This window comes from Diabrotica undecimpunctata, chromosome 6, assembly GCF_040954645.1.
Source record: "Diabrotica undecimpunctata isolate CICGRU chromosome 6, icDiaUnde3, whole genome shotgun sequence".
NCBI lineage: Eukaryota > Metazoa > Arthropoda > Insecta > Coleoptera > Chrysomelidae > Diabrotica > Diabrotica undecimpunctata.
In genome coordinates this window covers 28,798,672-28,824,543 of record NC_092808.1, presented here as the reverse complement: position 1 = coordinate 28,824,543, position 25,872 = coordinate 28,798,672, and the positions used below count along the sequence as shown (strand labels likewise).

The 25,872-nt window shown below is 34.6% G+C and overlaps 1 protein-coding gene across 3 annotated transcripts in view; it reads left to right on the top strand.

Moving 5' to 3' along the window:
• Window positions 1–25,872, top strand: part of LOC140443331 (potassium channel subfamily K member 1-like) — a 210,356-nt gene that overhangs the window by 165,518 nt on the left and 18,966 nt on the right. For all 3 annotated transcript variants that reach the window (XM_072534528.1, XM_072534527.1, XM_072534526.1), the window contains 2 exons: window positions 2,161–2,301; window positions 23,470–23,679. In XM_072534528.1, the coding sequence (XP_072390629.1) occupies window positions 2,161–2,301; window positions 23,470–23,679 (351 nt within the window). The remainder of the gene's footprint in view (window positions 1–2,160; window positions 2,302–23,469; window positions 23,680–25,872) is intronic.

The window sequence follows — 25,872 nt, the reverse complement described above, 5'->3', positions numbered from 1 at the left end:
GCTTGTTCGTATAACTGTTAGGGGTCAATTCTCTGACGACTGAACTATTATATTATTAAGTAAGACCTTGGTATACAAATATTTTGAAAAAATTTATAATTCAATTGCATTTGTTAAAGGAAGCAATCACGAAATAAGTAGAACAATTATAGTCAATGTTAAATTTAAAAATTTAACAATTTAAATTTGACCTTTTTGTATTAAAATAACGAAGTTAAATCTAACCACTTTGCTATGTCTAGTATATACTTTTAATAGGTAGTAAAAACAAGACTTGCACAAAGGCGAGATATGTGATTGTATGTAGAGCGCAAGTTGGTGCCGTCCCAACTGGAGATTAGAGAATGTCAATATTACTGCAAAGGACCGGCAATTTATGCGGACGTTAAGCAAGGAGGAAAATTAACGATCTTTTTTATGGCTTATAATTTGTAAATTGAAAGCAATAAAATGTTTTTTATGATCGACTAAACCTTCTAGTAAAAATAGAACTACAAAAAATACAGGTGTCTGACTCGAATTGTTTCTTCATAACCATAAAAGAAATTTTAACCTAGATTACTTGAGCATAAATTAACAAAAGAGTCTATATTTTGCAGGTGTCGATTAAAATGGGGTAAATAATATATCTACAAAAAACGGGTCTGACTACCACTTCGGGTAGTGTCTAAATAAAAAATGATATACAGGTGTGTAGTTTTAAAATAATTTAAGAGATTTGGTAATAAGAGATGAGGTAATACCATTTAAATTTGAATATTTAACGAAAAACTCAACCTTTTTTGCAAGTAAAGATACTTTTACAAAGAAATATGATGAAGGGAATTATAGTAGAGAGGCGTACTATGTATATTGAGAAGTATATCATATATAGATATATATATATATATATATATATATATATATATATATATATATATATATATATATATATATATATATATATATAGAGAGAGAGAGAGAGAGAGAGAGAGAGCAGTATTAAGAAAGACATATGTTTTGTCGATATATGTTACAAAGGTTGTTTGTTACAAATGGTTTTAAACCTTTTTTTTTAATTTTTGTTAAAATCCTTTATAAATTAAAAACCCAAACGGACTATGTCATGAAGACAAAACGTTTTCGGAAACCATGTTCCATCATCAGTGTCTAGGTGTACATGTTTTGAGCCACTAAATATCAGGGTAAAAACCCGTTAAAATTTATCTATTACAATTTGGTTTACATTATTTGGTATTATATTTTATGATGTTAGAGTTACCAGTGGATATGGTAACATGGCGACGTATGGCTCTACATGAAGTTGCTGGTCCTGAGACGAAGTGTCTACGAGGACTTGATGATAGCAACTCTAGCCATACATGTCATACAGCCAGCTACAGGAACTTAGTTTCCTTGTGGACTTTTTTTTTAATTTTCTAAATTTCATCTCATTTGTTCCTTTGTTTTTCCCTGTCTTTATACAGGTTTGTTTTTATTGCCATGTTATACTCGTTGGTTATTATGTCCCATTTGGTTTTTCTTGTCAATTTTAATATATTTCTTGTGTGTAGGCTGTATACTGTTTACAAAACAACGGAACCCACTTTGAACATTTACTTAATTGACATTTTTAACAAATTTGTAGTTCAACAAAAACCTCATTAAATTTTCCATTTAAGCCAAAGTTTCCCAATTATTGCTTCACCCTGTATAATTATTATTTATACCATTGGATAGCATTTTTTATAGTCTTTTCAATGATATATCACAAGTAGGGGTTTGCAATTTAAACTTTTTTGGTTGTGGTGAGTGGAGAGTAGGGGGTTGATGGGGGTGAGTTCTCTTTCATGCCATTTTAGTTCCCCCTTACTATCCTAGAAACGGTTGTAAGCATTTTTCGATATCATTTTTTGTTCGTGAGATATAGCCCATTGTAGTTTTAAAATTGACACACTGTATATTAATTTCGAACTGTTATTGTCTTATAAATTTTTGTCACTTATGTGTGGTGACTTGATATTATATTATACTCTCCTAAAATAATAAAAATTAAATAACTTTATTTGATATATTTACCAATATTTTATAAACAAAAGACCAATTAAAATATATTTTATCTTTCGATAATTCTGTGTGATAACCCGTCACATTTGGGATAACATTATTTTATTGTTTCAGATAATGATTTGGAAGACCTAATTAAAGAAATTATACAAGCCAGCAATAGAGGAGTGTCAGCTATCAAAAATGCAACCGGTGAGCCGAACTGGAGTTTTGGACAGTCGTTGTTTTTCGCCAGCACCGTTGTGACAACAATAGGTAAAATATTGTAGAATATAAAATTTATTATAAACAAAACAGGTGCGTTACTTTCTGAAGATTATTAAAAAAAATTTATGGTTATTATCGTTTCTTTCGTCTTATAATATATACTGCAATTTTAAACATGAGTCTAACTTTAACAAAGTATCTTCCTCATACGTATAAAAACGCATGGGTAACGAGATATAATTTCTCTCTAACTCTTCATATAAAAACTGGAAAATATTCTAAGAAAACTACGTAGACTCCCTCTATAGCAAGAACTGAAATGGCAGACTTTTTTTTACATCTTTAAAGAGAAGAAGGAAAATCTGCATACAGACACCTGTGCCTCACACCGGTAGTGTTGGGTTCCTAATACCCTAGCGAAGCCGTGCCAGGGCGAGATGCCCCAGGAATTTAGACCTTTGACATCTCACCCCGTCACCACTCCAAGACGGTCGGCGTCCAACTAAAAACTTCTCCTCTGTCACGCCAGACATCAGGATGGAAGGGCCGGTTAAGGCAAACATCTCTCCTGATGCCCTGCTATCGCCCGATTCCCATTCTTTCTCCGACACATTCATTGAGGAAACTATATCCACACGAACCACCAAGGACTTTCAACCCCTGCCTTAGCGAGGCTGCCATCTCTCTCGCGTCGTCTGTCTCCCATTTGCTCTTATTTCGGCCTGCGACAGTCCGAACCCCACCAAGGTGCTACTCGCTTGCTTTAGAAGTCTGTTGCGAGTTCCCTCTCCTCTCGTTCTTTTGAAGAGAGCAGCTCCCTGATAAATTTGTGGATCCGTGTCCACCACCACTCATCCGTCATCATTTTCTCCACCATTTCTCTCACGGAATCAAACATTCTGCAGTTACACTCTCTTACAAACTTATCTCTTTCATCCGCCCAACGCTCAAATTCCAACATCGCGTGTGTCACAGTATCCGAAAAACCACAGTAAAGGCACTGATCGGACTGAGCCCTCCTAAACCTGAAAAGGTAGCTGCGGAAGCAGCCATGGCCTGTGAGCATTTGCGTTAGATAATAATCCAGATGCCTATGCCCACAGTCCACCCAGCTTCGAAGGTTCGGGATTAGTGACTTCGTCCACTCCGCCACATCACGTGTTGCCTCCCACTCCTGTTGCCACTGACCAATTGAGACTAATCTCTAGGCCAGTCTTATCTCATTCATTTCTCGCTCTCCAATGTTCCGCCCCCTACGGCTGTGAATCCTTGCCCTTTCACCTACTAGTACATGTAAAGGAACACAGCCGGTGATAACCCACAGAGCGGCAGCTGACACAGTTCTGTAGGCACATGCTACCCGCAGCAGACTAGTTCTGTCCACGCGTACCATGGCAGACTAATTACCTCGTTATAAGCCGATCTCATTATATTCGACAACAATAATACTGTGCATACATATGAATATGTATTTTTCTAAAACATTAACTTCCTATAGTGAACCCATTCGGAACAATGTAAGATGCTAAATATTGTTTGAATGGCGTTTTTGAAAAAAAGTTGTTTACTTTTATTGTCAATGAAATACATTAAAACAAAAAATAGTTGTTTACTTTTATTGTCAATGATATACGTTAAAACAAAAAATCTGTACTTACATTTTTTTCTAACTACATAATGTATAAAACGTATTTTCAAGCATAACATAAACTATTGCTTCTGCAAGAGGAAGAAGCCTGTCATTTTTGACTGCTTTAAATTGTCTAGTATCATTCTATCTATTGTTATGTTATTATAAGTCTAATTTATTGTTTTTATTTATTTATTAAAGGTCCTACACTTAAAACACTTATAAATTTATTAAAGTCTTTATTACTAATTTATCTTACACTTAATAATTTATTATAACACGTGCGTTACATTTTAAGACGCCGCGCGAGCTTCAAAAAACTAACTGCCCTCTAAAGAAAATGTCCCTAAAGAAAATTTAAATATATAAAATGCCGTTATCTAGAAGGATCTGGCGATGGATCGATGACCTTCCACCCATTAGACGACAAGGTAACTCATCGACTGGTCTTTCGGCGAAGGGACTAGAGGTTTCTGCCGGTAGGTAAACAAGTCTTGCAACTGAGCGCCAAAATGACTAGAATAAAAAAAGAATTAGTCATAATATATTTACAGTTTTATACGCCATAATATTTATTATCGTAACACTATCGTATTTTTTAAAGATGTGAAACAGTTGTATGCTTCTTCATATGCGTTTTGTCTATGGGTAAACTTTCTTACAACGTTTAAAGCACTTTCCACATCTTGTCTATTAGGACCTTCTTGCGTAGATTTACCGCGATTGTCTTTTTCAGAAATGATCAGACAAAAAATAGAAATATTAGGAATAACGGAAACGAAAATGAAAGGAAGAGGTTTTAAGAAAATACACAAAGGATATTGGTTATTTTGGGTAGGAGCTGATGCAAAGGAGAGAGCAAAAGAAGGCGTAGGGATAATAATTGCACCGAATAGACTACAATACGTTATAGAAGAAACATATGTTAACCAGAGAATATTATCGCTGAAAATGAAACTGATAGACGAGGAAATATGGACAATAATAACAGCCTACGGAGTAAATGAAGATGCAAAAAAGGAAGAGAAGGATAAATTTTTCGAGGAGCTCCAAATGCAAATTGACAATGGGGAAGAAAATATAATTGTAATGGGAGATCTAAACGGTAGAGTCGGAAATAATAACAATGGAATTGAGGAATGCATGGGAAAAGAAGGAGAAGAAATACTAAACAAAAATGGTGAAAGAATAATAGAAATATGTATGGAGAATAAACTTGTTATAACAAATACAAAATTTAAACATAAAAAAGTACACAAATACACGAGAGTACAAGAAAGTAGAAATGAAAAATCAATCATAGATTACTTTTTGGTAAGTAGCAACAAATGGAAAAGAGTACAAGACACGAAAGTCAAAAGAGGCTCAGAGATTGGCAGTGATCATCATCTAGTAATAATGAGAATGAGAACAGCAAAAGAAAATGAAGAAAAGAGGAGAAAGGTAGTAAATGAAAAAGTAAAAAGCTACAAATTAAAAGAAGAAAGATATAAGAAGATATTCCAAGAAAAATTAGACAATATTTTGAAAGGTAGGGCAAAAACTGCAAGTATAGAAGAAAAGTGGGAAAATCTCAAGACCAGCTTAATCATAGCTGCTGAGGAAACTTGCGGGAAGACAAAAATAGCAAATAATAGCATGAGGAGAACTGAATGGTGGACGGACGAAATACGAAGGAAAGTAAAGAACAAAAAAGAAAAATGGAAGAGATATCTAAGTACAAAGCGCCCTGAAGATTATGAGGCATATAAAGAAAAAAGAAAAGAGGTTAAAATAGCTGTGAAAGCAGAAAAAGAAAGGTCATGGGAAAAGTTTGGACTAAAAATGACAAATAATTATAGAGAAAACCAAAAACTCTTCTATGGCGCATTAAAACAGCTCAGACAAAAGAAAGAACACATGATGCCGAATATAAAAGACAAGAATGGAAAGGTAATAACAGAAGAAAACCAAATAATGGAAAGATGGAGAGAACATTTCAAAGAGCTAACTCATACAGACGTAGACAACATAGTGGAGATACAAGAAATTAATGAAGAACAAAAAGTAGAACCCATAACAACAGAGGAACTAGAAAAGGCAATTGAAAGAGTTAAATTGGGCAAAGCACCAGGCAAGGATGATATCACCCCGGAAATGATAAAATTCATGGGAATAGAGGGAGTGGACAGCATGAAAGAACTAATGAATGATATCATAAAGAGAGCAGAAATACCACAGGACTGGAAGAAAGACATTATACTACCAATACACAAAAAGGGCGACAAGAGAAACTGTAATAATTACCGAGGTATTACTATATCAAGTATTCCTGGGAAGGTATTCGCAAGAATAATAGAAACAAGAATAAAAACCCAAATAGAACCAACTATGGAAGATACACAATGTGGATTCAGGAAGGACAGAAGCACGCAAGACCACATATTCACAATAAGACAAATAAGTGAGAAAGTAATCAATAAAAATAGAGAAATACATATATGCTTTATTGATCTGGAAAAGGCGTTTGACAGAATACAAAGAAAGGACGTATGGAGGACATTAAAGGAAAGAGGAGTTGACAGGATAACAATTGATGTAATAAAGGATATGTACAATAATAATACAAATACGGTGAGAACCAACAACGAGGAATCCGAAGAATTTACTACAAGTCAAGGCGTCAAACAGGGATGCGTGTTGAGCCCACTGCTGTTCTCAGTGGTACTGGATGAAGCAATAAAGAAAGCCAAGAGAAGAATGAGAAAACTAACATTAGGATACTGGCAAATGAAACAGACTCAACTATCAGAGCTTCTATTTGCAGACGACATGGTTTTGATAGCAGAAAACAGAGAAGACCTACAGAACAACCTTGAAATCCTAGAAGAAGAACTGTCAAACATAAATATGAAAATAAATACAGAGAAACAAAAACAATGATAATTTCAAATAAGAGAAAGACACACGCAATACAATTAAACGGAAAACAACTAGAACAAGTGGAACATTTTAAATACCTAGGAGCAATAATTGAATCAAACGGTAAACAAGACATGGAAATAAATGAGAGAATGGGACGAACAGGAAGCTTATTTAACACTATGAAAACAACATTTTTGGGGAAAAAAGAAATACCGGAGAAGGTAAAAACGGCAGTCGTTAAATCAGTAGTTAGACCTACAATCATCTATAATAGCGAGTCATGGACATTGACAGGAAGACAAAAATCTCGAGTCAATGCTATGGAAATGAGGTTCCTGAGGAAAATAGCAAACAGAAAGAGGACAGACAAAATACGAAACGAAACAATCAGACAAAACCTAAAACTAGAACCAATAAACGAAAAAATAGTAGAGGGGCAACTAAGATGGTTCGGGCACGTGTGTAGAATGTCGAATGAAAGATTAACAAAACGAGTATTTGAAACGAGAATGCAAGGGAAAAACAAACGAGGAAGACCAAGAGTTAGGTGGGTAGACGAAATCAGAAAAGAAGTTGAGAAGAAAGGATTGACATGGGAAAGTGCACGAAATCTAACACAAGACCGGATAGCATGGAGACAACAGTGCAAATCTTAACCCCACCAGCCTTACACCTAACGGTAGAAAGGCTTAGGACTAAGTAAGTAAGTAAGTCTTTTTCATCTTCATCACTTTCGTCACTGATGATAACGCGCTCCGCCGGCGGATTTATTACTTCCGCGGTAAATTCACTATCCGTCGCAAGATCACAAACAATGACGTCATCATCAACGGCAATGAATTTAGCAAACTCGTCATCATTGTTCAGTTCGGTTAGTTCTTGACCTTTCTGTTGTAACCTCAACCACTCTGCTACAGGATATTCATTTTCTTCGTTTTCTACCTCAGTCTCTGTCCACCCCGGATGACTGAAACATTTTCTAATGGTTTTTTATCTACAAGTGTCCATGCTTTGTCGATGAAATTTAGGGCATCTAATAAAGTAACAGGGGATTCACTAAAGTTTTCCACATTATTCAGGATCCGTTTAACTAAAAGTTTTCTGTAGTGAACTTTAAGGGACCTTATGATGCCCTGATCCATCGGTTGCAGAATAGATGTGCAATTTGGGGATGAAAAAAGAAGTTGAATGTTTTTTAAACCGTTAACTTTCGGATAAGCTGTATAATTGTCAACAATTAAAAGAATCTTTCGATGTCCCAACTCTCTGTCCCTCTTCAAAAGTTATCCACTAAAAATATCTGCTTTCATTCACGATTTTTTATTAAATTTCTATGTGACAGGAATCTGATTCACACCTATGAAACATCGTGTTTTTTAAGATTTCCCAATGACGACTAACTTCCTCTTTTCGGAACCGGACATATTGGCACACGCGAGTACAGTTACCCTTTCTTTTGATAATTTGCCACCTATGCAACGTTCATTATTGAATTTGAGGGTCTTATCTGGAGTAAGTTTAAAAAAAAGTCCCAACTCGTCGGCATTGAAAACATTATAGTCACTGTAATTTTGTCTTATTGTAGGCCATGACTTCGCTTCACCGCAAATTTTTCCACATGTAATTTCGTGCCTGGCCTTAAAACTCGATGCTTTAAAAATTTTCATTAGCACCTAGCGCCTGCGAAAACTGTGTTGCTTTTTCTTCAAGCAGTGGTCCACTTATTGGAACATTCGCAGCCCTGTTTACGGTAAACCATTTGACCATTGCAGTATCGAGTTCTTTATTAGTTGCGGCACGTAGTTTTTTCGATTTACCGGAAAAAGATGAACCTGCTTAGAAAATCTTGTGTTTATTTTTGAGCATGGTAAATATAGTGGAACTTGAAATTCCTCTTTCACGACAAACTTCTGCTTTCTTCTTACCGTTCTCAACCTCTTTAAGCATGTTAATTTTTTCTTCTAAAGTAAATGCTTTTCTTTTAGGAATCATAGTGTGTAATCTATGTGACTATATAATCTACAACACAACTTTTAAGACACGAAAGCACAATCAGGTAACAAACGATAAACATCTACGTCAAAAACAACTGTGAAATAAAATTCTGGTGAAATTTGTTTCATTTGTCATGTTTTTAAGCCTCTTTACATAGTTTATTAGGTGCGAATTGTCAAACCCCTACACTGACACTTGTGAATCATAAATTTTAAATTTCAGACAGACAACACAATATCGGTCGGTAGATTAAACAGAAGAAGTTTATTGCGGGCGGCAGTTAAGTTTATTGTGGGCGGCACTTAAAAAGTAGGAAAGAGAAGAAAGAGAAGAAAAGACGGCCGGGCCAAAAACGTAAAAGAACACGTTTTTTGATCTTATTTTCTCTCGTTATAACCAAATTTGCCTCGCTATAGAGGGTTATAGTTCAATATATATTTCACGGCACATCTAATGTACCTCGTTATAAGCAAAACCTCGTAATAACCGTGTTGTTTATAGAGCGAGTATACTGTATATACGTTATACTGTATTTTCTTCTTCCTGTGCAGTTCCCATTACCAAAGATTAGCCACCACATTTCTAAAAGTTTCTCTGTCCTTAGCAGCGTGAAATAATTCCTCTACATCCATACTTCTCTACTGTCAAATGTTATGATGCAACCCACTTTATACTAGAGCGTAGTGTGTAGGTAGAGGGGAACTCATAACTTCTCCCCTCTTAAGATTTAAATACAGTTTGGACCTACTTATTATTGACAATAATGAAAAAATCAATCCTAACATATATTTGAATTTATAGTTACAATATGACTGTATTTAATTCTTTTGCAGCAAATTATTATACATAGTCTTCTAAATATTGTGATTTTGTAACAAACATTATCCTCATCAACTAAATCTAGTTCTACTTTTCTATTTTCCAACTAGATTTATAAAGCACTCTATCATCAATATTAGCCTGTATTTTATGTCGAGCAGTTGGATAATTTCTATTAGACAAGGAATTCTCCACAAATTCTTCAAAAAGTAGATCAGATGTAAAATTACTATCAGATGTAAAATTTACGTAAATACTTTCTGCTCCTGCTATAACACTTACCATTTCGCAGCCATGACTTTTCTTTCTATCTATTCTCTTTTTTCCATTCACTCTACCCTGATCACACTGACAATGGGACGTAAAGGAATATAGGGTTTGTAAATTTTGGGTAGGCCATATATTCGAGGTGTCCTGGAAGAATTTTCACGAGGAATTAGAGACTGTTTTATGTCAACAGGAAGAGAAGTTTTATTGCTATTTTCTCATTATTATGGGCCTACCTTAAAGGGCATTAAACATAGAAAAAAATAAAGCTTATAATTTTAAACTATACAGAAAACAGTTTGGAGAAAATATATTAATATCATAATTTTGTTTTTTTACTTTGTAATTAAATTTTAAACTTAATAATTAATAAGTTAGCGATACTTCTCACCTAACGTAATAAATATAAAGAACAAAGGCGTATAAACCTTAGATAGGATCAAAATCTAATAGGAAAAGCTAAATTTCCATAATTTACCATAATCCGGATTTTATGACATTCCTAAATCTTTAATCTGCACTCCTAACGAGCTAAACTTCTTGTTTGTTACCAAAGTTTTAACAGTAAAGATTTATATACTTTTAAGAGGTAAAATAATTGCATTCAATTGTGCAGTTTAAAAATATCTAAACTAAAAGTACATTTGGTGGTACATACTATAAAAGACAATAATGATCAAATTTATTAAAATTATAATAGTAACTAAAGGAAACATATTATAAAGAAAAAGGTATGAGAATGGTTTGAACACAAAGAAGATGATGATCAAAATATCAATTAATCAAATATCGTTTATAAGCCAACAATTAATATTGGCAAGACGACAGTCAACTGTTGGAAAATTCAAAAATTCCAGCGACATCGTTATTTCCTTATTATTTTTTTTAATTAAATTGAATCATTACATATATTAAAATTTCATTTTATAGTAATGTCTTGGTAGGCACCATTTTGGGCCGTTCTGTGAATTTCCTACTTGCTCAAGTCTTGCCTTACTATTTCAGGAATATTGGTACATGAATTCCTACAAAGAACGCTTTTCCCTGAATTAATACCCAGAATTAACATAACTCTTAATTATTTTAATGCTTAAACCACTTCACGCATTAAAATTTAAAATTGGAACTTTATTACTTGTAGAAGATTTGTATCTTAGATTGGTAATACTAAGGGTGGGAAAAACCTACCAATTATAACCTAAAACCGGTTTTTTTACTCCGCAATAACCGATTTTTCAGGTTGTTTTTTTGTTCCAATTATAATCGGCTTTTTCTTTTTAAAGTAATAACCGGTGAAAAACTGGATAAGTTACCTCCACATCAAATTTAGGCTGAGAAGTCAGGAAGTACCGAAAAATTTGCCGAAATTGGAAAATTTTTACTTCCTGCTCTTTCCAGACTAAAGAGGCCAAAGTGGGTTCAAAATCAAACCCTCTTTGGTCATCACAAGACCTGGAGTTAGTGAACAATGGTTCCAGTTCAGGTTTCCTGAAAACACAGCTTCAAAGCTTCTTTTCCAAATGAACTCACTCTTCACCTGCAGCAGCCTTTGCTGTCAAGATTGAATAGCCCATTTAAATCCCATTTTAATCAGGGAGCAGAACAGATTTATAGCGAAAACCTACATTGTGTACGATATTGTGTCAGACGAGAGAAGCCGTTTAACCGACCAACGTATATATGAAGGAGTTTTCCTGAATAGGCTTCATGAAAAATACTGGTCATCATCATCATCCACCTCTATGCGTCCACTGCTGGACATAGGTCTCCCTCAGATCTTTCCATCTGTATTTGTCTTGTGCAGCTTGCAACTCTGCCAACACGCTTCAGGTAGTCAATCCATCTAGTTTGTTGGGCGTCCTCTGCTCCGTATTGCTTCTTGTCTTGGTCTCCACTCGACAATACGTATTGTCCATCGGTTGTCTGATAGTCTGCGACGTGTCCTGCTTAATTCCATTTTAGTAACGCGATTTTTTCGATGGAGTCTGTTGTTGATGGATAGTCCTTTGAGTCACGCGAAATCTATTTACTACCTTTTTTGTGAGTGGCATAATGCCAAATCTATTTGGCAGACACTGTAAAGAACAGAAAATTGGCTTCCCTCGACCACATTATGCGTAGTTGTATAAACCGACTTCTACAGTTGATTCTACAAAGCAAGATTTGGGGCAAGAGAGGCCCTGGAAGTAGATGTATATCCTGGCCGGTCAATCTTAGAAAATAAACTGGTCTTACGTCAACTGATCTATTTAGAGCTGCTGTGAATATAATAAGATGGGTCAATGTGGTCGCTAACATCGCTAGAAGATGTTCACCTTCAGAAGAAGACCGCAAACTAAAGTGCAATGTAAAGGTAACATTTTAACCTATTGGGTATTAGCTATTGATTGAAAAAAACCGCACACCGGTTTTTGAAGTAACCGGTTTTTTGACCGGTTATAACCGCCAGGTTAAACCGTAAGGAAAAAACCGGTATAACCGAAAACCAGTGTGTTGATAACAACCGCCATCCCTGGCTTATACTGGTTCGACTCTACTTTAACTTTTAATGGTTTAAAATAGATTTAAAGAAGTGGCAAAAGAGTAGTTTTGGAAGATGATATATAGTCGATAAATTTCCAAATTTAACAAAAATAACTGTGAAAACTATGGTATAATAGATAAAAGAAGACCATATTATCGTCGAAAGAGACGCATGATAGATTTATATAGAGCAGTGGTTCCCAACTGGTGGTCCATGAGGTATGGCTTAGGGGTCCGCAAGATATAAAAATAAATATATGAAGAGCCAGGGAGAAAAACGATATAAAAATTTTGCAAATTTTTTTAGGAGAGCGAAAACAAAGTTTTTCTCTCTAAATCTTTAAAATTAATAACATATATCGTGCAAACTTAAAGTTATATCAAATTTTAGATTGTTAACTGTAATTTTGTTTATAGTAAAAAACCTAAAAAAAATATTTTCGTGTAAGACAGATTCGGCCTCCCCTCTTCACCAACACTGGCACTGAAACTAGATGGGACCCTACTTTGGCTTTATGCTTTTAAAATGCGTCGCTGTCCTGTCTGTTTGCATTACAGTTACACAGCCAATTCGCATTTCAGAGATGTCAGTCGGCTATTGTTAGCAAGTTAGTTAGTTCATTGCTAGTGCGGTCCCTGACTATGTTGAAACGTGTAATTTTGTGCAACATTTTAAAGCTTTGTTTTTCACGGAAAGTTACATTACTCGTACGTTATGGACCGTTGGTTAAAATGTGGATCATTAAAACGGGATAGACCTACAGACGAAGAGGGAGAAAATGCATTCAATGTTAAAATTAAAAAGTCAATGACTCTCGAACCGAACTTGTCAGTGTCTCTTGAACCCAACTCGTCGGCGTCTCTTAAACCTAATTCGACCAAGATCAGTGCTGCAAAAATTAGAAAATACAACTGATTACTTGGAAATGGGTTTCACGTTCACTGGCCCTGAGAAGCAACCTAAACCTCAATGTGTAATTTGCAACTAAAGCCTTTCGAATGAGTATATGAAGCCAGCAAAACTCCGTCGTCATCTTCAGACAAAACATCCAGAGTACAAGAGTAAGTCATTCGATTTTTTTAAAAACAAACTAGGAGAGCTTAAAAGATCTCTTAAAAACATTACTAAACACTATGGTGCAAATGTAAATGAAAATACAACCCTTGCATCTTATGAGGTATCTCAGCTTGTCGCTAAATGTGGAAAAAACCATACAATTGCTGAAGAACTTATACTACCATCAGCAATAATTCTATGCAAGAGAATGTTGGGTGATGCGGCTGTTAAGATAATAAGTACTGTTCCGCTCTCTAAGAACACTGTCCAAAGACGAATTTCAGATATGGTCAATAACATTGAAGATACATTGCTGGTCAGACTTAGCATGAGCGACATGTTTGCTCTTCAATTGGACGAAGGCACCGACATATGAAAAAAATCAATAATGTTGTGTTTTGTTCGATTTTTGTGGAATTACCAGATATTGGAAGATTTTCTTTTTTCATGCGAACTACTTCACATAACAGCAGCAGATATTTTTACTGCATTGAATGATTTTTTCAATAAACATGACGTCACATGGACAAAAAGTGTGGGCTTGTCTACGGATGGAGCAAAATCAATGGCTGGTCACAAAGCAGGACTTCAAGCTCGTGCCAAAGCAGTAGCTGAGGTGAAATGAACACACTGTTGTATTCATCGTGAAGCCTTGGTAGCCAAAACATTGCCTGAACTTTTGCAGAAGATACTTAACGAAGTAGTTCAAATCGTTAACTACATTAAAACTCGATCTCTGCAATCCAGATTATTTTCTTTGTTGTGCAAAGAGATTGGCAGTGAGCATGAACACCTTCTTATTCATACGGAAGTAAGGTGGCTCTCTCGAGGGAGGATATTGACAAGATTTTTTGAACTCAGAGATGAAGTTCGTATTTTTCTTCTTGACACCAAGTACGCAGATATTCTCACTGACTTTTCTTGGTTTTGATCAACTGCCTACTTAGCTGAAGTGTTTGAACATTGAACATATTGAACATATTGAACATAATGTATTAAACTTAAGTTTGCAAGGAAAAAATGTAGACATGTTCAAAGTTGAAGATAAGATCAGTGCTATGGTAAAAAAGTGCCAGCTGTGGGCGGCAAGAATTGAAAACGAGTCGTTCACTAACTTTCCTAATTTGAAACAGTTCTTGAAGTCCGCAAAGCAGAGTTTACCTAACCCGATAAAGATCAACGCAGCCGAGCACCTACGCAGCCTAGCCACGACTTTTAGGATATACTTCCCTGAACCTGACCCTGACGATGGTTGGATTCGAAATCCTTTCAGCTGTCAAGCAATTGAACAAATCCAAGGCTTTACAGAAGAAGAACAAAATGAGCTTGTAGATTTGTCGAGTTGTGGTACGATGAAGGACATTTTTAATGGCGAGAAAATAACAGATTTCTGGGCAACAGCACGCAAGGATTACAAAGAACTTGTAGACAAGGCCATGAAAAAAATCTTTTCGTTTGCAACAACCTATCGGTGTGAGCAAGAATTTTCTTCCATGTGCTTCATGAAAAACAAATATAGGAATCGGCTTGACATGCGGTCGGATTTCAGAGTGAAAGTTTCAAGTTTGGAACCTAACATTACAGAAATAATGGATTCTATAGTTAAATTCAACAATTCAATCTCATTAATTGAGGAGTGAAAATTAAAACTAATAATGTACTTGTGTAGGTACTCTGTATTTTCACAAATAAATCCTAAATAGCATTAGTTTGATTTATGTTTTCACATATTTTGGCTCTTTTCAGGTAAGTTTAGGTTTATTTAGGTCTTTAGGAAATAGTGGGTCCTCGTCATTGTAGTACCTTGATGAAAGGGTCTTTGGAAAAATTTAGTTAAGAACCCCTGATATAGAGAGATCATAGCACAATACCTAATATTGAAGAACAACGATAAATAAGATACGTAGTAATAAGACTAAAATAAGGTAGAATCGCGTCTAATTTAAGTTCACATATCGTTTTCACAATATTTTGAAAAAATTATGCTTTCTGTTAATAAATAAAGTAATATTTTTATTTTTGAAATATTTGCTATAAACTTCTGGCTTTGTATCGTTAACAATGGAAAGTAGTCATAAAAAATTCGCGAATTCTGCTTATTTGGCCAGTGGGGTATTTCAAAAAATTTCACTTGTCACTCACTTTGCAAATTTACGTTTGTAATTTAATCAACCGTAATTTATTAAGCCTTGCCGACCTTAAAACCAAAGTAATCAAAAGTTTTTGTCTCCCGGTGTTATTTAACTTTGTCCTCCAAGCGGTATTTTAGATAGAAATTCGTCCCCTATCCGACGAAATTCGACTGTATGGAATTAAATATGCAATACTATTTTCTTATCTTTTTCCCAATAGTTTTATATATACTGTGTCCGTAAAGTATGGAACAAATTCTTTTTTAGCTAAACAGAGCATTTTAAGAAATAATCCTACAACACGTCGATTTTTGATTTTAATTTACCGTATTTTATATATATAATATTCTATATTTTATATAATATTCTAATATACAGGGTGAATTACTTTCGAGTAATGACGTCACCGTCATTTTTTTAAATGGAACACCCCCATTTTGTCTCAATTTTCGGATTACTCTAGCTCAGCTGATTCCAAAAATTATCATATGTTAATTCAAATTGGTACAGAGTGTACAAAAATACAATAGTTTTGTGTGTGTTCATAAAGTAACGCGTTAGTTAAATTAACAATATTATCAAAAATACTTATTGTCTAGCGGACAGAATATGATGAAATACATGACTTTATAAATGTTCGAACTGCAGCCCTTGCTGTATTTGACAGTAACCCAAACGTTGTACAAATTCTTGTTGAACCTTGTTTATTGTGTTTTGAGAAATATTGTTTATTGCTGTCCGAATTCTCTGTTGCAATTCTTGAATATTTGCTGGTTTCGTTTGATACACAACATTCTTCAGATGGCCCCACATAAAATAATCCAAAGAATTGAAATCTGGTGACCTCGCTGGCTATTCAATAGGTCCACGTTTACTAATCCACCCTGTTGGGAAAAATTTCATCTAGGTCCCTTCTAACATCTACAGCATAATGTGGAGGTGCACCATCCTATTGCAACCATAAAATTTCATCCAAACCTCCAGGATTACGTCTGCTGGGAAACAAATTACGTAAATTAGGTACGTGATACCCCTTTAAAAACTCAAGGTACGTTGCCCCGTTTAAATTACCTTCGACAAAGTAGGGTCCGATGATTCGATTTCTTACAATTGTATCCCATACATTTACTTTTTGTGAGTATTGTGTATGATGCTCACGCATCCAGTAGGGGTTTTCTTTTGCCCAGTATCTACAATTCTGACGGTTAACCTCGCCATTTAACGTGAAAGTGGCCTCATCAGAAAAAATAATGTTTTGTACCAAGAGAGGGTCTCAGTGGCAGTTATCCATCATTGCTTCGCAAAATTGCATTCTTCTATCGGGATCATCTTCGTTTAATTCCTGCACAAGTTTGATTTTATAAGGATGCCATTTTTCACACTTTAATAGTGTGTGTACCGTTGTTTTGCTAACACCGATATCGCGACTAAATTTACGCACAGAAGTATGCGCATCTTCTTCAAAACTAATTAAAACATCTAATGCTGTATCGGCATTTGCAGAGGGACGACCTGGTTTCCCTGCATTTTCAACCGTACCAGTTTCTCGAAATTTCTTTTCAATCTTACTGACTGTTGAACGCGCTATATGTCTTTCTGGATATTTATCATTAAACAAATTGCACACTTTCATCTGAATTCACGGTCTGTTTCCTTACCCAATCATCATAAGTATTTCAATTCTTTGCTTTACACTTAACTCCATTTCTACTTCAAATTAAATCTAAGCAATAATTAAAACATTCACAAATACCAAAAATATTGTAGTACTAAACTGTCACTGAACATCAATAAATTAGTAAACAAATAATGAGATTTAACAAAAATGTAGCCTACTATGTTTCTTTTAAATTGATAAGAAATAATTTCTTTCATATTCTGTCCGCTAGACAATAACTATTTTTGATATTGTTAATTTAAATAACGCGTTACTTTATGAGCACACACAAAACTATTGTATTTTTGTTCACCCTGTACCAATGTGAATCAACATGTGATACATTTTTGGAATCAGCTGAGCTAGAGTAATCCGAAAATTGAGACAAAATGGGGGTGCTCCATTTAAAAAAAATGACGGTGACGGCATTACTCGAAAGTATATTAGAATATTATCTATTTTAAAATACGGTAAATTAAAATCGAAAATCGACGTGTTTTAAGATTATTTCCTAAAACGGTCTGCTCAGCTAAAAAAGAATTTGTTCCATACTTTATGGACACAGTGTATACAATCGACGCAAGATAAAATAAGTTCGACCTTACAGGATTTTTGTTGTTTTAAAATAGTTTTATGCAATATAATATTTACATTAGAAGTTCATAAAATATTAGCTGACACTACCAAATTTTATTTATATACGCGTAGTAAATATGTTTGATGATTTGGTCAGAGTATGATTAAATTATTAATAATGTACTTAACAATTACAAACACATCCATATCTTCACAAATAATATTTATACAGGGTGTTTCTTTGGGAGAGTAACATACGTTAACTGACAAAAGGAGACACTTGGGCACATCTCAAAAACTCCATACTTAATAGATCTTAATTTATTAATAACAAAGCTACTGGATGTTTTATCTACTTTGCCTACTTCTTATTTAATTTAGAACTTTTTAACCATACTGTGTATTCGACAAAGAAAATATTCATTCAATATTCAATATTCCGACCCAAAAACAACACCCTGTATATTAGATTTTTTAAAAATGGGTTAAATAGATAAAACATCCAGTATCTTTGTTATTGATGAAGTAAGGCCCATTACTTATAGAATTTTTGAGATCGCCAAATTGTCCCCTTTTTATAGTTAACGTATGTTACTTTCTAAACGCAACACCCTGTATAACAATCTGATTTTCCTTTTCTTCTTCCTCCATCTTTTTGATTGATTAAATCTATATAATAATCTATTCATTTTTCGGAGCATACTTTCTTGAGAAATAAATTGCACACCATCTTTCGTTCTTTTGAATCATATCAATGGACACCTCCTTATCCAATAAGTCTTGTTTTATTCTTCTTTGAGTACATACCCAAATTAGACGTGGGTAGCTTCCGTGATTATTTGCCGATTTTGTTCTTGATCTTGCGCGTCATGTAACAATTCGTCCGCTGATAACTAGTCAATTGACGAAGGTTTCAGTATGTGCTACCTCTCATTATATGCTCCAGATATTCAAGTTTTTTCTTTAAGACATGATATTTTAAGCATTTTACGATAACCATACCTCGAAGGCTTCTAATTTGTTCATCATATTAACCTTCACGATCGAGGTTTCACATCCATACAGTAATATATGATACACATAACATTTTAGGAACTTGTTTTACACAAGTTTTAATTTCTTTATCTGGATTTAGTTCCTTGCTTATCCAACATCCTAGATATTTAAAATGGTTAACCTTTGTAATCGGCTCATTGTTAACAATTAGTTGTCTAGGTCCAACGTCTTGTTTACTAATCAAAAGTAACTTTGTCTTTGATGTACTTATGCCAACTCCGTTATTGGAGCATTCTCTACTGACTCGATCTATAAGGAATTGAATATCTTCGATACTTTCAGCCATGATCGCTGTGTCATCTGCGTATCTGATGTTGTTAATAGTTTCTCCCCCAGTTCGAACTCCACATTGCCATTCCAAGGCTTTGCTAAATATTATTTCCAAGTACACGTTAAACAAAGTAGGGGATAGTACACAACCTTGTCGGACACCTCTTTAGATTAAAATTTTGTATGTTTCTTTGCCATCTACTAAAGTAGAAGCTTCTTGATTCCAATATAAATGTTGTAAAAATCTCAGATCTCTATCGTCTATTCCAATCATTTCTAGATACTCAAACAGCCTATCATGTTGGACCATATCAAACGCCTTTTCAAAATCAATAAAGCAAACATAAATTGGTTTTTGTAGTTCCCATGATCTTTGAAGTAATTTTAGCACTGAGAACAAAGCTTTCCTTGTTCCCAATCCTTCTCTGAAACCGAATTGTTTGCTTCCCTTTGTTCCTTCACATGTCTGCTTAATTCTATTAAGAATTATCTTCAAAAGCAGTTTGATAAAGTGACTCATAAGACTAATCAGTCAAAATATTTACATTATGATATATTAGGTATTTTGGGAGTGAGATAAATGTAGACTCACACCATATATGTTGCATTATTCCAGTTTCGTATATGTAGTTATAAATACTAGTTAGTTCTGAGACATTGTAGTCATCTAAAAGTTTGAACCAGTCTGATGGTGTTTGGTCAGGCCCTGGAGGTTCCCCATTTTTGCCTTGTTTGATGGCTTTCTCTACTTTTGATTTTAAAATATCAAGACCAGTATTCATATGCTTTCCGGTGTTAGTAGTGGCCTCGTTTCCAAGAAGAGCCCCTTGATGTAATGTGTCCATTGTTTCTTGTTTTAGTGTAAGTCGAGAATTATTTTACTCGTGTATATTAAACTCGTCATGTTTTCTTTGTAGTTATCGCATTATATCTAGATTTTTGCCCATATTTTTTTGTTCAGATCTTTCTAGCTGTTTTTTAATCTCACGATTTACCTTATTTCTGAACTCATCTGCTATTACGGCATTTCTTAGGAGTTGATTATGAGGTTTCTTCTGGATTGTCGGAGCTTTTATTCTTTTTAGTTTTAGTTTGAATCCAGCACAGAGCAGATTATGGTTAGTTGCTGCATCTGCACTTGGATATATTTTTGAAGATGTAATACTGTTTCTAAACCTTCTATTTATGATAATTTAGTCAATTTTCTCTTCTGACTATCTTCCTATGTTGATTACGTGGAGATTTCCAGGTTTTATGTTGTCTTTTAGGTTACCGAAAAAAGTACTCTTCTTGTTAGAACCGTATTAGTCTGTGCCCCCTTTCGTCCCTTCTACTTTCTGGTTATATCTTGTCTGATATCAGTACAAACTGTTGAATTGAAGTCTTCCATAATAATATTAGCTTCATGTTTTTTGTGCTGCGGAAAATTTTTTAATTTGGTTGTAGAATTGCTTAATTTCTTCATCTGGTTTGTCAGCTGTTAGTGAATAGACTTGTATTAAGTATATTAATATCCAGTAATTTATTTTGCAGCTGTATCATGATCACACGATCATTAAAAGAAACGAAATTTCTAATACTGTTACAAATAAATCTCTTCTTTGACACTTATTGCGACTCCGTTCCGTCTAGGTGCTTCTGCCTTTTCCAAGTGGTATACAATGTATCCATTACTCTCAAATATGTTTGATCCTGGCCATTTCGTTTCGCAGATACGAAGGATGGGAATGTCTAGTCTTGCCAGTTATAGCTGAATATTTTGAAATTTTACAGTTTCGAACATAGTTGTTACGTTCCACGTAGCTATCTTGTGGTCTTCCACGACACGGGGTTTTCGTGGGTTAATGACCTGGGAGGCTTCGTGCTCTGGTTGTGATCTTCCTTCCCTGCCGGATCTTGGATTTCTATGTCTATGATTAATAAATGTATGTATAGTTTCCTTGTCTGTTTTGGAAAGCTATACTAGAGATATCCACAAGGATCTTTAGTGGTTTCTGCATCCTAATGCCGTTGACCACTTCTTGGTTCCTTCTCAGTCAACAGTTCAACATTTTTTGGGGTTTCTTTTCTAGCATTTGTAAGAATACGATCGCCACCAGTTTATTGTAGTGAACGGTACCAATCTTTTGAACTTAGTCTAGCCATTCTAACCTGGAAATCTTATTTTAGTAAATACCATACATAACTCTTCCCATTTAAGTCGTTATATTCAAATTCCACTAGAGAGATGTGCATCTATTTTTCTATGAGGTTGAATTCTATGAGGTTTAGAATGACACCACAATAGGAACTCCAGAGCACTTTATATGGAAACATGTGAGTCAGAAGAAGAGGATTTATCTAACATAACGGTTATAGAAAAAATAGAATTGTGTGAGTTGCTCTGATTAATAAAAATCGCTAAAGAAAGCAAGAAAATAGCCTCTTTTTTCTTTTCTAATTGTTATTTATCGTATTTATATAATATGTTGTCTATCGTATTTATATAATGTGTTTATATTATTTGTAAAATGTTGTACATTCTGTTGTTTTGTGTTGGAATACTCTACTCTTTAAAATATTTCTAGCTTTCTGTTAATATTTAAGCTCATCCTGTATTATTTTCTTTTACTTCAGACTTTAGACTCTAGACTCTACTCATTTTGTCTGTCCCTTCAACTCCAACCAAATGCTCGGGTTCTTATGTTGCCGAGAGGGGGCATTTGGGCCTGTAGGACCCATCGCCGGCTCTTCGGGCTTCTTTCTATCCCCGGAATTGGATCGGGTATTCACCATATTTGGTAGAAAGGTTAAATAGCACCGCTGTTATAAATAACAGTTCCAGTGACAAATATCTGTTATAGGTAACGGTTCCAAGGAACAGTTACAAAGTAACAGAGCAAAAATGGAAAACAGATAGGTAAAAATGATCTAAGTATTCCTTGACTTACGGAAGGAATAACTTAGTAAATAAGTAAATTAAATGGTATAAAAATATAATGCAAAGAAAAATGTTTCTACTGTAAGTGGTTCTTGACTTACAGAAGAAACAACTTAGGACAGAAATATAGATAAATGAAATATGTAAATGTGAGAGTAAAATATGGAAATATTTCTAAGTGTTCCTTGACTTACGGAAGAAACGACTTAGAGTGGAAAAATAAAATACTCAAAATATAAAACGAGAAATGCAAAAATGAAACAGATTATAGAAATATGTCTAAGTGTTTCTTGACATACGGAAGAAACAACTTAGAACAGAAAATAAACAAGAGAATCAAATATAGTAAAATAAATGCACAAATATTTATAAGTGTTTCTTGACTTACGGAAGAAACAGCTTAGCAAAAAATGGAAAAATGAAATAGACAAATATATAAGTATTTTCTTAACTTACGAAAGAAAATATCTTAGATAAAATATCAGAAATAATAATGCGATATGAAAATATTTCTAAGGGTTCTTTTGACTTACCGGAAAAGAACGACTTAGACACACAATAAAATAACAAGTCAGATATCAGAGAAATACTTCTAAGAGCTCTTTGACTTACCGAAAAGAACTACTTATATACAAAGTACAAAATCAAATATATAAAATAGAAAAGGCAAGATAAATATTCCTAAGTGTTCTTAACTTACGGAAGAACAGCTTAGATACAAATACAAGAAAATAAACAATCAAAAATAATCAAATAAAATAGCAAACAATCAGTACATGAACATATATGTAATATTCTAACCTGACAAGGTTTGGTATACAATAATGCTAAAATAAAAAGGTATACAGGAAATCAGAAATAAAACAATAACTTAGTTGGAACAATAATAGCACCGACTAGGTCTACAGTAGAAGAGGCAAGCTCGACTGACTGATGAGAGAAAATCTACCTGCTTTTATGTAAAACAAATCCTTTGTTTTACGTAGCAAAAGTGGAATTTCCCTGCATCGAGTCAATTAGAAATTTGGATTTGGCCAAACTTGGAATTCCCAAGTATTTTGACCGATATCCAAATTCCTTGATGCGTCCGGCACGGCTGTCAGCTCCCGGCTGACACGCCTCCGTAGGACACTTACACCCGTACCGTAAACAAATTTTTTAATGTGTTTTTACTCTTTAATTTAAAAAAAAAGTAAAAATTGTGGATTTTTTTCACCAAATGGGATCTCTCATGAGTGGTGGTACTTTTTAAAACTTGACTTGGAATTAAAAAAATATTACAAAAATATGACATTTCAAAAATATTTATCTTTTTCATTTTTTTATTTGTCATAAGTGTGTAAAAAAAACTTAATTTACTAATAATTAAGGTTAATCATGTTCGTATTTTGAGATGAATTATTTTTAAAGGTTATGGTCACGTGACGCCACTAAGTAGAATGGGCAAAATATTTTGTATGGTGTACGCTATGGTGGGCATTCCTCTGACGCTAGTACTGCTATCCGCTCTCGTGGAAAGACTTTTGGTACCCACAGTTGGACTGCTACAATGGCTAAATTCAAGACTTGGACATTTATATCAGCCTTTAAACATAAGGATAATGCATCTCATAATAATGAGTAAGTCGTAAAAAGTTAATGAAATTTTTTAAGTAATTTATTTTTGATACTTGTCTTTTACTGTCAAGAATAATAAGTAATTTAAGATAGATTATAAATGTGTTAAAATGTACGAGCAAGACATGATAGTGTCTAATAGAACGAGCGAGATAATTTGTTATAAAAATTAAGAAACTGTTATCATACTTCTTGTCCATGTGTTATCTATGCCCAGTTCTCCTCTAAGGACTAAAAGAGTGGAGCCTCAATAAAAAAGCCCACAAAACTGGAATTTAAATTAATTTTGGGTAGATTAGGTTTCAAACGCCTTATTAATGTGTTACACAATATTTTATTTTTACATTCTTTCAGCCATTTATCTATCTTCTATCTCTCTTTAAGAGCAACATGTCAAATTATTTGAAAAAGATGTTCGACCAATGCGTGCTTACAGTCATGACTTACGGCTCTGAAACACTTTCCGTAACCCAGGCTACAGCTACTTAGACTGACTCTCAGAGATAGAGTTAGAAACGAAGAAATAAGAATAATGACACACGTCACAGATATCATAGAGTGTATAGCATGGGTGAAGTGGAACTAGGCTTGCCATGTGGCCAGAATGAATGATGGGCGGTGGACCCAAGTATTACAGTATGGAGACCACGAGCTGATAGAAGAGAAGCGGTAGACAGCCTACACGATGGACAGACGACGTCAAAAGAATCGCTGGGAATTTCCTGCAGGAAGCTCAAGACTGAAAGAACTAAAAGAAATTAGGGGAGGCCTATGTTTAACTTTGGACGCAGAAGTCTGGATCATGATGATCTAACAAACATTATGGGTGACTATTTATCAAACAGAATAGTAAGAGTAACCAGTAAAAAATGGTTAGACACATCGTCGAAGGTTTCTCAAGGATCTGTGTTAGGAACGATACTGTGGAACGTCATGTTACATCTTGAGTACAACGAGGTATTTGAGCTAAACTTTGGAGAAGCGTTAAGAGCAGTTGCTTTTGCTGATGATCTATCCATCGTAATGGAAGACAACATATATTAGGGAATTACAGAACAGAAAAGGGAAACAAGGCTCTGAACAAAGTATCCATAGGGGTTAAAAACGAAATTGGTAAATAGTGGGAAAGAAGACAGAGGTGGTCATACTAAAAGAAAAAAGAAAGTCCAGGATGCCACCTAACTGACCTTAGTGTAGGATCCGTTCTTTGTAGTCCCAGCAATAGTTGCCGAGGTACTATAAAACTCCCTCTAGTAGCCAAATCTACGCCGAATGACTACCTGCTAAACCAGACCCTCCTCTGTCATTCAGCGATTCAGAAGCGGGATGGCCGCTGTAAGGCCGAGCAACAATTTCCAAAGCACTACCTCTATTATCTACAGATTGTTAGCAAGGTGGTTCCCTGTCGCTTTTTCCTATTTCCCCCTTTTTTTGTCACAAAAGCTTGTCTTTTTTAGAGAAACCCTGTTTTAGGTTTCCAGGTCCAGGCCTAGTTCATACGGAAGGAAGATTTATTTAGAAAGATTACACCCTACAGTTCTATATGCGATTCCAGTCTGGGAAGAAGTACTAAAGAAAAAAAATGCATGGAAATGATAATAGGGAGGCAAATAAAACCACTACTAAGGGTGATAAGCGCATTTAGGACAACCTCAACAATTGATATACAAGTGATAGTAGGAGTTGTACCAATCCAGTTAATGGAAATGAGAAGGTGACTATGTACAATAAAAGAAGAGGAGGTAAAGAAAAGCTCATTAAGGAAAGCAGAAAAACAGTGAGAGATAGTGGTAAAGAGAGTGTACCGAAGAAAGAACTAAAACAAATTTAATGTGGACACTATCCCCAACGTAGAGCCCTGGATAAACTGCAAATTTAAACAAACCAACTTCTATTTCACACAATTTTTGGCAAGTCGTGAGTATTTAAGGACCTAGTTATAAAATTAAAAAAAAAATGACGATCAATGCGTAATATGTGAGATGGAGGATGATGCAGAACATTGCATTGCAATTTTGCCAGAATCAATTCAGCCAGGAAAGGGAAAAGCTGGTAAAAAAATAGAAAAGATCACACTAGAAAACGTAATAAGGGAAGCCATATCCAGTAAAGAGTAGTTTAATTTAACAGTAAAGACTATTACTGGAAGTATAAAAAAGAATAGAGAGGGTGGTACAGAATAGGCAAAATGAAAAA